Here is a 12,692-nt window from a genome sequence, read left to right on the forward strand (position 1 = left end):
ACAACATATAGGTTATGTCTAATATACAGTGATTATTTAACTGATCTGTTGAGTATTTATCACAGAACATTTCCCCCTGGCACCATTCGCACTCGGAGTTGTGCAAAGTAAAATAAGAAAATCAGTAAGAGAAACAAAAATTGTACTGACTCCAACTTTGTCATTACAACAGAAATTGTGTAGATTGTCTGAACAGTTTGATTGTCTTAGGAATGCATGTAGTTTCACTTGTTAACTTTTCAGTACCTATTCCTTAAATTCATCGATATACTATGGAGACCTTCCCGTTTTGTGTGTGTCCCATAAGTAACCAGTTAACTTGGTTAAAAAAAAAATTGGATGTGCTCATTAGCCCGATATACAAGTACATTACACCTACCATATAACCACACTATCAATATTACCAGGGCGTATTCCAATTTACAAATACTAGGTTCCTATACCAACCTAGTCACAACAAGAACATTAATTTTTCCCTTTTTATGAAAAACGTTGACAAAAGGGGCAGTTTCACAAGGAAACGGATGTGTGAGAAATATAATCTCAAAATGTGAATCCAAACAAATGTTGAAAGTTTTTTTTTTTTTTAAATGTGCAAAATTGGTCATGACAATGAATGCACACACTTAATTATTGGAGGTTAGAACACACTTACTCTATGCAATTAATTAAACATTAGCAGAGGATTTGCAACCCTTAAAAATATAACCAAATATTTTTAAGTCACTCACAGATCCAATATACATTTTAAAGAAACTGTTTTGTCCCATGGCTTCTCGGGTCAATCTCCCCATCACATTTAGACAATTACACTTAAACATTACACATTCCATAAAATAGACTCCACTATCTCAATATGTTAAAAAGCCTTGAAGTTCAGTGACGATTTAGATGATTACGCTTTATATACAGTACCACAGGTGTCAGCAAATTAAGAAATAGTTCAGAATCTCATACCAGATCTATCATTAAATACTGATAATACAATTCAAAACAACTGAGTTTTTGGGAGATGCCATCAAATTTTCAAAATAGGGTTTCGATTTGCACTAATGTTCAGTTTTTGATATGTAGCTACACTCTCTAGCCCTTACTGAGGGAGGACATTAGAACTAAAATGTGAAAATATATATTTGTTTCATTGGTCGTATGCATGGTCTGTAGCATCAAATTTGGACTTAATTATTCAAAACAATGACTAGCAACCTTACACATATAAAAGCAAAGGTTCTTATTCATCATGTAGAGGTGGCTATGTTTTATTTTCTTTCAAGCAAAGCTAGATACTGAGCGATATAATGGTATTCATCCATTAGTATTTTAAAGACAATCTAGCATTTGTGGACAACTTCAGCAATGATCTAACATTCTCATTCTCCATGCTGCAGTTAATATATTTATGCCTCAGAAAATAATGGTTTCAAGAAAGGTGCATGATGGATTCTGACTAAAGTGAGGCACATTAATTAAAATAAAAATTACAGAAAAAGAAATGCACCTGTTAAATGGGCACAATGAAATCTGTAGTAATATGTAGTTCTCCCTTCCCTTTACTGCCTCTGTGAAATTGGTTCAGGAAACATCCTCAGACAAAAATATAAGATAGAAGAGATTAGTCATGTTTTGTATACATAATTTACCGAATGGAATATACTCAATGCCATCCTTCCAGCAACCTACAAAACAGTCAAACATTTCTCAACACACAGAATCCTAATCTGATGCATATTCTTTAGAAGGTTGAGTTTTATGAATCAGTGGTGCAAAACTAACCACAACTGCATTTAGAAAAGTGCAAACCAACATGTTCTAATTGTGATTGATTAAAGAAAGTTTTAGTTTTATAAGATCAGAAACAAAACTACTGTTTTTGAGGTAACAAGTGGGCAAGTTTAACAGACATTTATGGTACAATTAGTGTAAATACATGTGGCAAATAAATGGAGTAGCAAAAATGCCAATTAATAACCCATTGCATACAATACTATGGTTTCTAATAACTAAGCACCAATAGAAATTAACCCTTTTTTAAAATGCTTCACATGTGAAACATGCATTTCAAGTCACATGGAAATACTGAATTCTGATGCAACTCATTACTTTGGCGTTTCATTTCAGTATCCTTGCCAATCATCTTTTTTTAAATTCTATTTAAATGTGTGCTTTCAAAACAATCTGCTTTTGTTTATGTACTTTCAAACTGAAAATAATGCCGGAATGCCCTCTTCTACAAAAGAAAATTAATAGAGAAGTCTCTGCATCAATGTAACCCTTGAATCCTATTTTCTGCCTATAAACTAGAGATCTTTCTATTAATGAAGCAATGATGTTAAGGTCATAGATGTGGCCGATGCCAATGGTCATGGCATGGTATTTTAACTCATGGAAATCTTGCTTTAATAGTTAATTATTCCCTCACTATTTCTGGCTAATGGCCTTCTATTGTCATAGTGTCAATTGTTAGATTTAGCAGTCATTTGCAAACATTTCTCACATAAATTTCTTGGTCACCGGCTCAGCAATTTCAGTGAGAGACACAGTGAATTGTTAAAGTATGGGTTGGCAATTAACACTAAACACCAAATCTTAATCATACAGTAACATGGAAACCTAAATATTTTATAGAATGCCAAAGTCCTTCGTAAACACACTGCACACTGGACGTAGTTCATCACAAGTGGTTCCCAACTTATCCTTTGAAATATTTTATGGGATACATGAACCTCAATGAACTTGTAGTTAAAAATCATGAGGTTTTGCACTTATATGTTATTGATAAACTACTTGGAAGACCTCTACCCGCAAAGACTCAACAAATTGAAAAACTGAAGAAAATACTAATAAGTAAGCGTTTACACTACCTTTTTGTAGTATATTTGTTATGCGGAGATTTGCAACAAACCGTTCTCCAAAAAAATAACATTGTTACACAAGCCACAAATGTTTTTAGAAAATAGTCTGATCCTGAATACAACAGCGGTACTTCTCACAACATTTTCTATATGTGCATTAAATTGTGTCATTCACATATCAGTAATCAGTTTTGTGGAGTAGGATGCATCATATAGCACATTACCATGTCAATGTTTAATCAAAGATTATCTAAACCTTGATAATCTACTCAATGGGGAATTGACTGAAGGCTTGACAGATGACTGGAGGATACTTCAGCCCGTGACAACAAAAAAAAAACTACCACCCTCTTTGACAGTTATTTTCAAAGTAAACACTTCCGAGTTGAGAACACAGTCTAAATCTTGAGGTTTTGAAAATGCCAACTCCCATCCCCTTATATGTTATTGCTAATAGGATCAGCCCTATGCAGTGAAAAGTGAAAGTCAAATATAAATAAGAAACAATGTGTAAGTTATGGACGGAGGCAGAGATTTGTTCTGATTTAAAAAAATATGCTTGAACAGTCTTACCTTTTTAAAAAACAGTGAATAAAAATACTCTAGTACCGCTTGCATTGCAAGGGAATGTGGGGTATCTTTTCCTAACTGCTATTGCACAAGGAGATGAAAGTTTTAGGGGCAGCTTGAAATTAAATTTTCACTAGTGTTTGTTGATTGAATAAATTAGCGTAAGCATTTTATCTGGCTGTCACCAGGTCCCCTTCAAAACAATAACATTTCACACATGGTGCACTTCCTCATTTGCAGACAAAACGTGTTAGTTGGCTTTAAATGAAACCGCAGCTTCGTCATCAAAATATGCTGATCATAAGAATAGTTATTCGAATCAAAGAAATCAAACAGGTTCTGGGTCTCATGCCAAACTGTTATGAATGTTCCCGAATTGCGGCTCAAGCTAAATTCCAGATAACCGGTCTTGCTAATTCAAGCTTGTAATTCAATTACGGGTCAACTACGTGTTAAACAGACCATCTAATTTAACTGAGGGCCCAGTGTTAAATGATTATTCAAATACATAAACACTGTCAATCAGGAAAAGTATGCAACATGAAATTAGTTTTATAGGGGAGAATGTGTTGAAGCTCTGGTCTTTGGACATTTTTTTGTTTAGAAAAGCACTGTTTTTAGTATGAAATATTTCATGTACTGAGCAACCCACTGCAGAGAGAGAACTAACATGGAAGGTAAAATGCCAAACTGTAGGCCTTTAAAATGCTACATCATATGTATCTATACTGTGCCGGATAACAGATGTTTCAAAGCACATTTGTAGAAAATTAAGAGATGTATATTGAATTAATAGTAAGTAAATTACATTTTTGGGCACAAAGAAAAAAAAAGGTGCCAGCTATACATTTTTGCAAAAGGCTCTGCCAATTATTATGCTGATAACACAAAAAACCAACTCATTAAACACAGACAGCATTCAAATAAACTGAGAGCATGCTATCCCCGACAAAGCACGTATATACAGAAATGTGATTCTAATGAAATAAAAACAGTTATTTGCTGGCATGTTTGCATTTGTCTAGTCAGACTAAAAGCTGCAACAAATCAGACACTCCACAACTTTTAGGCACAGAGATAACTTGTAGAGGTTGCTTTCATAGGGCTGATTTTTTATAGAGGAAATCTGGTTTGTTTGGAGACCTTCGTTCTCTGCTAACAGCCTCTTCCCTTTCTAGGTCTGTGTTTCTCTGTGGTCCGTGATCTAAAGATTCACTGTCTGCCAGTCTTCTGTTCGGCCTCTCATCTTGAATCTCGGAACTGTAAGCAGAGTGTGAAGGTCTGTTTGAGGTTAAGCCATAAGTCAAGTCAGTTTCCATTTTCGTTCTTCCCCTAACATGAGGACCACCACTTCCTGCATTCTCCTGGGCAGCCAGTGCCAAATCCAACCTTTGAGGAGGCTGTTCTAAGACATCAAGGTGCATTGGTTCATTCTTTTGTCTGTGCGGATGCCCATCATGTGAAAGCATATAATCTCTCCTAGAGTCTTCGGGCTTTTTAGGAGAAATTTGATTAGGTAGGTATGCAGACTTTAAACCACTTGATGATGGTTTACTGTGGCTGTGCAAGTCTGGGCCAAAGTATATGCTTTGTGATGGTGATGAATGTCTGTTGGGTGCAGGAGTAGAAGGTCTGCAAGCAGCGTTCGAGAAATCATAGAAATCAGGATACTCCTTCTGGCTATCACGAATATCCATTTTTTGTTCAAACACGTGTTTCTTACGCGAGTTGTGCAGGTGTCTGCTTTGAATGCATGACATGTGTTGTGGAGGCCCTAGTACCATCTCTGAAACAGGCTGGTTAAGATCAGTGTTGATTGTGAGTTCTGGAAGCCTTCTGTCTTTCAGGGACATAGAGGACACACCCATCGCAATATCTGGCATAAGCTCGTTCAGAACAGGTTCACCACACTAATAAAAAAAGAAGAACACAGGGTTTTGAGAACCACTTTCCTTGGAGTTTTACACTTTCACAAAAGCTGCATTATACTTGATTTGTTCCACAATTATTTCAACACAGTCATGTTTACTATTATGTTGTGTCTGACTAAATGTTTTACTGTCTTCACTCTAGATATGAGGAATAGTTTGCAACAGACCCATCATAAATAATCTGCTCAATATCACTTATTGAAAAACATCATTTACTAAAAAAAGATAGTTTGCCATATGGGATAGTCATGTGCCCAGCATTCACCACTCAAAGTGATTCAAACTATGCCTATAATTTCAGCCTTCTTAAATAATGCAGAACAACAAGCTAGGAGATGGCAAACCATTTGGGGGGGGGGGGGGGACAACACCACTTTCTAGATTTAGAGAACTTCATTCTATACAAGCTACGTAATACACTGGCAAAAGAAAGAAAAGTTGCTTACCTGTAACAGTTCATGTCAGAACTCCTGGCATAGGGCCACGAGGCACGCAGGGGCAACTGTGACCAACCATGGTAGTGGAGGCTTTTTACTCCTGATGTCTTAGGCCCAAACTAAAATGGATCCTAAGCAACTGGACAAAATATCCCAACTGGCCAAAGTATCCCTTCTACATTTGACTCTCAGTGGTGGCTGTGGATGAGCAGTCAAAGGCTCCCTGGGGCTGGAGTGTAAATACTTTAAAGAAAACATGACTCCTAACTCAAAGTGCACACAGTATGAACAATAAATCAATGTCCAGTACAATACTTACTTTTAAAAGAAAAAGATGCATTTTATTTCTCACTCTACACATACAAAGGAATAACAACATTAAGGAGAAATAACACAATCTCTTTGAGGTCGGAGCTCTAACACTCGTCAGGCAAATCCTTGTCCCACCCTCTTCCTTAAAATGCAGTAGGGGCTATACCCATTCACAGGTGGCCACATCCAGTCCAGGGAATGCTAACTGATAAGTTGCACCAGAGTCCCTCTTTAACTCTTCACAAATTAATCAAAAAGTGTCTTGGGTGACAAAGCACTGTTAGCAGTGAGTCCCCCGGCTCCCCCACAGGCCCAGTTCAAGTCGTACCCACTACCGCAGTATGGAAATGTTCAGCGGTGCAACTAGTGCCCTCTTCGCGGGCACTCACAAATCCAGATCCTGTTCAGTGAGAAGTCAGGCTGCCCGCTGTGCACACATCATCACCCGGCAGGCACAGACTCTTCCTCGAGTCACGCTGCTGGTTTGTCCCAGTGATCGGAACTGATCCTGATTCTTGAAGAGGAAGTAAGTCACTCATCCCACCATGGGGATATGTGCTGGGGCTGAGTATGCGACGTCTTACACAGCGTACTTGAGGGTCCTCAAGGAATCAGTCTGGTGAAGGCCTTGGTGTGCAGACTTGACCCACACAGTCACAGCCACAATCTTCAAGCTGGGTAATGATGTGAACTTCTGGAAATGAGTGTACCGGCAGCTACTTCTGGCATACCACCATGATTCTCCCGGCTGCGCTTAGACTTCTCAACACTCTGACTCAACACAGCAGCGTCGCCGATCACACGGTGTCCGAGATTAAGGCAGTAACAAGTTTTGACGCTTCTGGCAACAAATCGTTAAGCAGTGGCCCCCTCTTGCATACAGGGTCATCGCAACGAGGAGGTGCAGGCCTGGCGCTTCCTGCGTGCTACTCAAGACATGGCTCAGGTCATGGCGGCCCTCTCCTGGCATACGGGGCCCCCAGATCTCCTCTGCACATTGGCATGGACCTGATCGGTGCACAGCAGTCTCCCTCATACCTCACCATGGTGGTCCTCTCAGTAGGGCTCCCAATGGACCTCAATCCCTCCAACACAACTCTCTTGCCTAACGGGAAACACTGGTCTTGGCAAGTAGGCAGGCACTGGGGCTGCAGGGGGAGGTGATCTTGATTTTCCTGGGTGATGTCCCCTCACCAAAAGAGACTGGCAGGCCTTTGCAGAAGTCACAGGCAGAAGTTTTGCAGAGCTTCCCATGCCCACAGAGCTAGTCTGGCTGCTTAGTAGATTTCATTTTTGGGGGTCTAAACTTCCCCATCTTATAGTCCATTTCAAGGCACCAACTGTGATTTGGAGTTTTAGGACGGAGTTCTACTTCCTTTGAATTGTTCACTCCTCTTTCTTTTTTCCCCTTGAAACGATGTCTGTCACAGCAGGCATGACCCTGAAGCGGATTGACCCACAACACAATTCACAGGCGTGAACGGAGCTCGCACCTGGATGTCAGCCAAAGTGAGATATGCATCAAAAGGTTAATCCCAGGCTCTGAGTCCTATTCTTTGATTTGCTCATCAGCCCCATCACCTTACTGAGATGTGTCCAGACTCATTCCTTGTGATCTATTACTGAATCAAAGAGCAACCTTTTGAAGGGTAAGGAGGGGGGGAGAGGGAGTCTCTTCCTTCAGTTTGTGTCCCACCCAGATCACAGGAATACAGCAATACACACATCTATCTGGGGGGGATGCCTCTACTCATGTCTTCAACAGGCAAGGCCTGGCTTCCCAAAATGGAACCCAGGGTCCTCCATGTAATGTACCATTGCAGACACCTGCCCTCAGTGTACATTCACAGCACTCTTACTCTCCACGGTTCCTTTCATGTATTGTACCCAGTAGCGGCCACCACAATAAAGAGGTGGTGAGGCAGTTGGAGGGTGTGCGGGGAGCAATCGCATGGTGGGGTTTAATAATAAAAAAAGTTACTTCCCTGGAGCTGCCACCTGCCTCCTGCATTGTGACTCGTCCTTCCTGGTCCCAGCAAGCACTGGGGCAGTGTCACAGACTAACTGATATCCCTGTGCTGCTCGTGTGAAAGCCGTGCAGGGACTGGTCAGAGCAGGCTGAAAAGACACTCCGCTCAGACCAGGGATCCTGCGGGTGTTTCTCTAGCCCGGCTGTTCAATGCAGCCGGGCTGGAGAAACTTAAGTGTGTATGTGTGTTTTGCTCAGCCTGAGACAGCCGATCAAACACATATGCGCACTTAGGCAGGGCACATAGCTCTCCTCCTTCCCATGCCCCAGCCCTCCCTGCTCAAAGTTGGCTCAGAGCCGCCAAATGAAAAATAAAACTGACATTATTTTACTTTTCATTTGCTGGCTCTGAGCCAGGCAGTGGGGGGGGGGGGGGGGGGGGGGGGGGGGGGGGTCGCTCCTCTGCCATTGCAGAGGAGCCGCTGCTGATTGTACCTCTATAGACACAGATGCATTCAGTCTGCAAGCGCTGTAGCTATTCTGTGTTTTACCAGGGTGTGCTATTTACAAGCACACTCAACACAGGCACTCACCAAATGCACTGCACAACACTTCACACTTCATGTATTTTACTTCACACAAGCACACATACACCAAAGCACATGCTTTCATTGCGCACGCACTGCACAGCACTATATCGCTCATTTAATGCATTCATTGAAAGCATAGGTACATGCACGAACCACACATACTGACAGGACTGCTCTATCCTTGTACTGTACCCTTCCCAAACACAAATATATCCAGAGAAGAGGCATTACTCCTGCGCAGTGCAGAACTCCACATCTACCTGAAGTAGGTCAAGGGTGAGTTAAGAACACAGCAGCAAAATGTGTAAAAACAGTGAGCTAGCCTGTAAGCCTCACTCCAGTGAGGGGGTGAAAAGGAACTGTTTACTACTACTGATCACTAAAGGGTGTGCGGTCACACCACGCTTGTGCTGCTTAACTCCTGGTAAAGGCAGTAGGGTAGCGCTTTAGGCGCCCCTTCAGGTCCAACAAGAACGCAATTCCTGAGACAGGGCTATGTCCTGGCGCACAGGCATGATTCAAGTTCGCCTCTGACAACAAAAAAATCTGCATTAGCGATCCAGATGACAGTACAGTTCATCATTACGTTCTTGGAATACGGAGCCCAAGCACACTACTGTACAACACACTAAACTTATTTTTAACCCCAACAGCTGTCTAAAGGGTACATTTTTCTATGTTAAAGCAATTCGACTTATTAAATAAAATAAGCAAGTAAAACAAAATACGATTATATTTTCCCTTCTATATGGAAAAACGGTCTTGATGTAAACTGGGAACATAGGCTGATCTGCTCCTTAAATGTAGGCAGCGTGTAACTCTACAGCATGATAAGCCCAGATCTTTTGGTAGAGATAACTAGTACAATGGGTCCATTGAATTCCAAATCCATCACTATGGCTATTACTCAATGAGCTGGTTAGGATGTGAATTAATTCAATAAAGATATTCTTGATGGATAAAAAAGATTACAGGTAACAGTTTCTAACCAGTCTGTGTAGTTTTGCAGCTTGAAGAATTTTCTGGCATCACATGCTGTACATTATTCCACCATCTAGCGGTTGGGTCAAGAATTCTCCTAAAACGTTTTGGCCTTCTACTATTTTTGTCTTTTGTTATTGGTGGGCGTCAATGTACCTTCAATTGGTACCCCTCGTGACGTCCTCGAGCTTCCTCAGGAAGCTCACACCTTTGGTCACCACCCTCCGATTCTTTTTTTCCACAGCTTTTTTCCCCTCATCTTCTTGGCAGCGGAGCGGGGATTCGCTTGTGAATCCAGAAAATTCTTCAAGCAGCAAAACTACACCCACAGGTTTCAAACTAAGCGTTTTGCAGCGCAACTCTTTTCAAGATTCATACGCTGTGCATAGATTTGGCCGCAGTTTGTTACTACAGTAGTGGCTGCTTTGAAGATTAACATTTATTTGAAAATAGATGTTGTAAGCCCATTTGAAGATCTATATTCTAGTATCTTGTGAGCGTGTGCCCTGATGACCATATTGCTGCCATACAAGTATCTTGATCAGAAGTATTTGCTAGGAAAGCGATGGTTGCTCCCTTCTTTTTTGTTGAATGTGCACTAGGAGTGTTTTGTAATGTCTCTCCTGCATTCTTGTGACACAAATGAATAGTCTGTGCTATCCATATTGCAATTGTGTTCTTGGTAACCGGTCTTCCGAGAAAACTATTTGCAAATGATACTAAGAGTTGCTTTGTTGCCCTTTCGATGCAATACATTACTGCACGTCTAGCACCCAGAGTGTGTAATTTTTTCTCTGCTTGCGTTTTTGGAAGGCGTGGTATCTGAATACTTTGGTTCATGTAGAACTGTGAGATAACCTTTGGCATGAATTGTGTGTCAGTTCTCATGACAATTCTGTGTTTGTGAACTTGAAAGTAAGGTTCCTGTAACATGAGAGCTTGTAATTCACTGTGTAGTGATGTTATGGCTACTAAAACAAGCAATCTTTAGCGTGAGCATTTGTGTAACGTAGCCTTGTGTTATGATGAAGCATATAAGTGTGGTGGCTGGGGAAGACAGCGCACACTACCACAGTAGACGCAACTAAACACTGTTAGCATTTTTTAGAACATCCATAAGTATCTGGTGCCCTAGGAAGAGCCACCAAGTCTTTCTCTCCTGGAAGAATTCCAAACGTCAATGAGGATGATCTACGAGCACTCAAAAGTCAGAAGTTGAAATTGTGGTTTCAACAAGTTCTTTATTACACATCCATTTAGTCCATTTTGCCAACACACGTTTCGTCTAATGCCATAACTGTAGCAGCAGACTTCATCAGGACTAGTCATAAGGAGTTGTGTATATGCTATTTCAAAATTAGGTTGAGGAATCCATAAGTATGCAGTCTTGTGGTGCCCCACTGACTTGTGTTCTCTGTCACTGTCTTACCCCTAGTGTCTTTGGGGTGAAAGTTGAACAAGCATTGCAGTCTTGACTAGGGTGATCTACCGGCAGGTAGAGGTTGCAGACCGGGTGCTGGTCCTTTTTTGCAATTTATGGTGGCAGTTTTGGCAAAACTGGAATAGGCTCTTCTCCATCACCAAGTTCAGGGGGCCCCCTGCAAGTGCATTCTACGGAACCATCACTGGAGATGCCTTTTACTCCTCCTAGAACTTCTCCGGTACCATCTTTTGATGTCTTCTTCGCTCTGGTGGTCCTCCAGTGCTTTTTCTCGGTTTTCGGCAACTTTTTCCTTCAGATTGTTGGAGAGCTTTCTGCATGCATCCAGATCTAACAGCAGAAACAGAATCTGATGATGGCGATTAAAGGTGGGAGATCCCGGAGGAAACACAGCGACATCACTAGGGGTTCCAAATGGAGGTACGTTGACACACCCTCAACAACAAAAGACAAAAATAGTAGAAGGACAAATGTTTTTTTAAGAGAATCAGGACCCAACAATGAGATGGCAGAATAATGCACAGCATGTGAATCCATAAAAGATTCACGCTGCAAAACTAACTTTCATTTGACATCAAGGAAATTTCTTTGATATAAATAAACAATGAATAAATTAATCGAATTCCCCACCCCAAGTTGTAAAGATAAGGGGAGGAGGGAAAGAAAAGATTTAACAACAATATATACAACTAGATTTACATAACCTAAAATTAGTCCCTAAAACAAAATCATTATAGGTAATGGACATTCTTCTTGATCAGAATATCAAAATGAAGCAAAAAGGCATTCACGGAAACTCGCTGAAGAGACATCTAGGGAAATCGACCCGTAGACCTGTGGTTTCCTTGGTCACAGAAAAATCATGAGCTTTCTCAAGTCATTGATATCTAATATAATTACATGTGATAAATAAACAAACATGATGATCGTTTATAGGTTATCCTCTAGTGGACACATGGAGGTTCACCAAAATGCAGACAATTAGGCCCGGGTGGAGTTTGTGGAGTTCTGCTATGCGGAAATCCACGAAAAGCCGAAAAAACTGTGCCGCCCTCCGGATAATTCTACAAGTAGCGGAGGGCGGTACGTCATGCTGCTCATGCGGATGTTTAGCGCCAGGAGTTTGTCCCGAACAATAAAATCAGCACGAATGGCAAGGCGGCGCTGCTTCTTTCTGCAGCTCGAGATATTCTACTCGAGCAGCAGCTTCCTCAACGTGAGCGGCAGGTTTTTCAGCATTGACTTCTTCTAGATTCACATACTGTCCATATTCCGTCATCTAATGGCTGGAGTTGGAAAGTGCTACCTTTGTTGATGCTGTGCTGGATTTAGTTTTGGCTTAGATGCTTTGGGCACTGCTGATCAGTGTCAAAGTGCAAGTGCTCCCTGTGTAAATTGTTATTACAAATGGTTGTCCCGGAATGGCATAGCTCATTTACTGGTAAGTCCCTAGTAGAATGCACTGAGTGTGCTGTGGCCTGTAAATTGATTATGCTACTTACCAGTATGCATCTGTTCTTGGCATGTAGGGCTGCTGACATTCATATCTGTGCATAGATCGCCGCCTAGTGTTGGGTCCGGATGATTGCACATTGTTGTCCTGGAAGAG

General features: G+C 41.2%; 1 protein-coding gene across 1 annotated transcript in view; it reads right to left on the reverse strand.

Annotated features, from left to right (window-relative positions):
• Positions 1-546: 546 nt before the first annotated feature.
• The window catches only part of BTBD7 (BTB domain containing 7), a 486,767-nt gene continuing 474,621 nt past the window's right edge, over positions 547-12,692 (reverse strand). Inside the window, exon 11 of the mRNA XM_085626483.1 lies at positions 547-5,332. Coding sequence (XP_085482609.1) covers positions 4,520-5,332 — 813 coding nt within the window. The 3' untranslated portion in view covers positions 547-4,519. The remainder of the gene's footprint in view (positions 5,333-12,692) is intronic.

Source organism: Triturus cristatus, chromosome 9 (genome assembly GCF_964204655.1).
Source record: "Triturus cristatus chromosome 9, aTriCri1.1, whole genome shotgun sequence".
Taxonomy (NCBI): domain Eukaryota; kingdom Metazoa; phylum Chordata; class Amphibia; order Caudata; family Salamandridae; genus Triturus; species Triturus cristatus.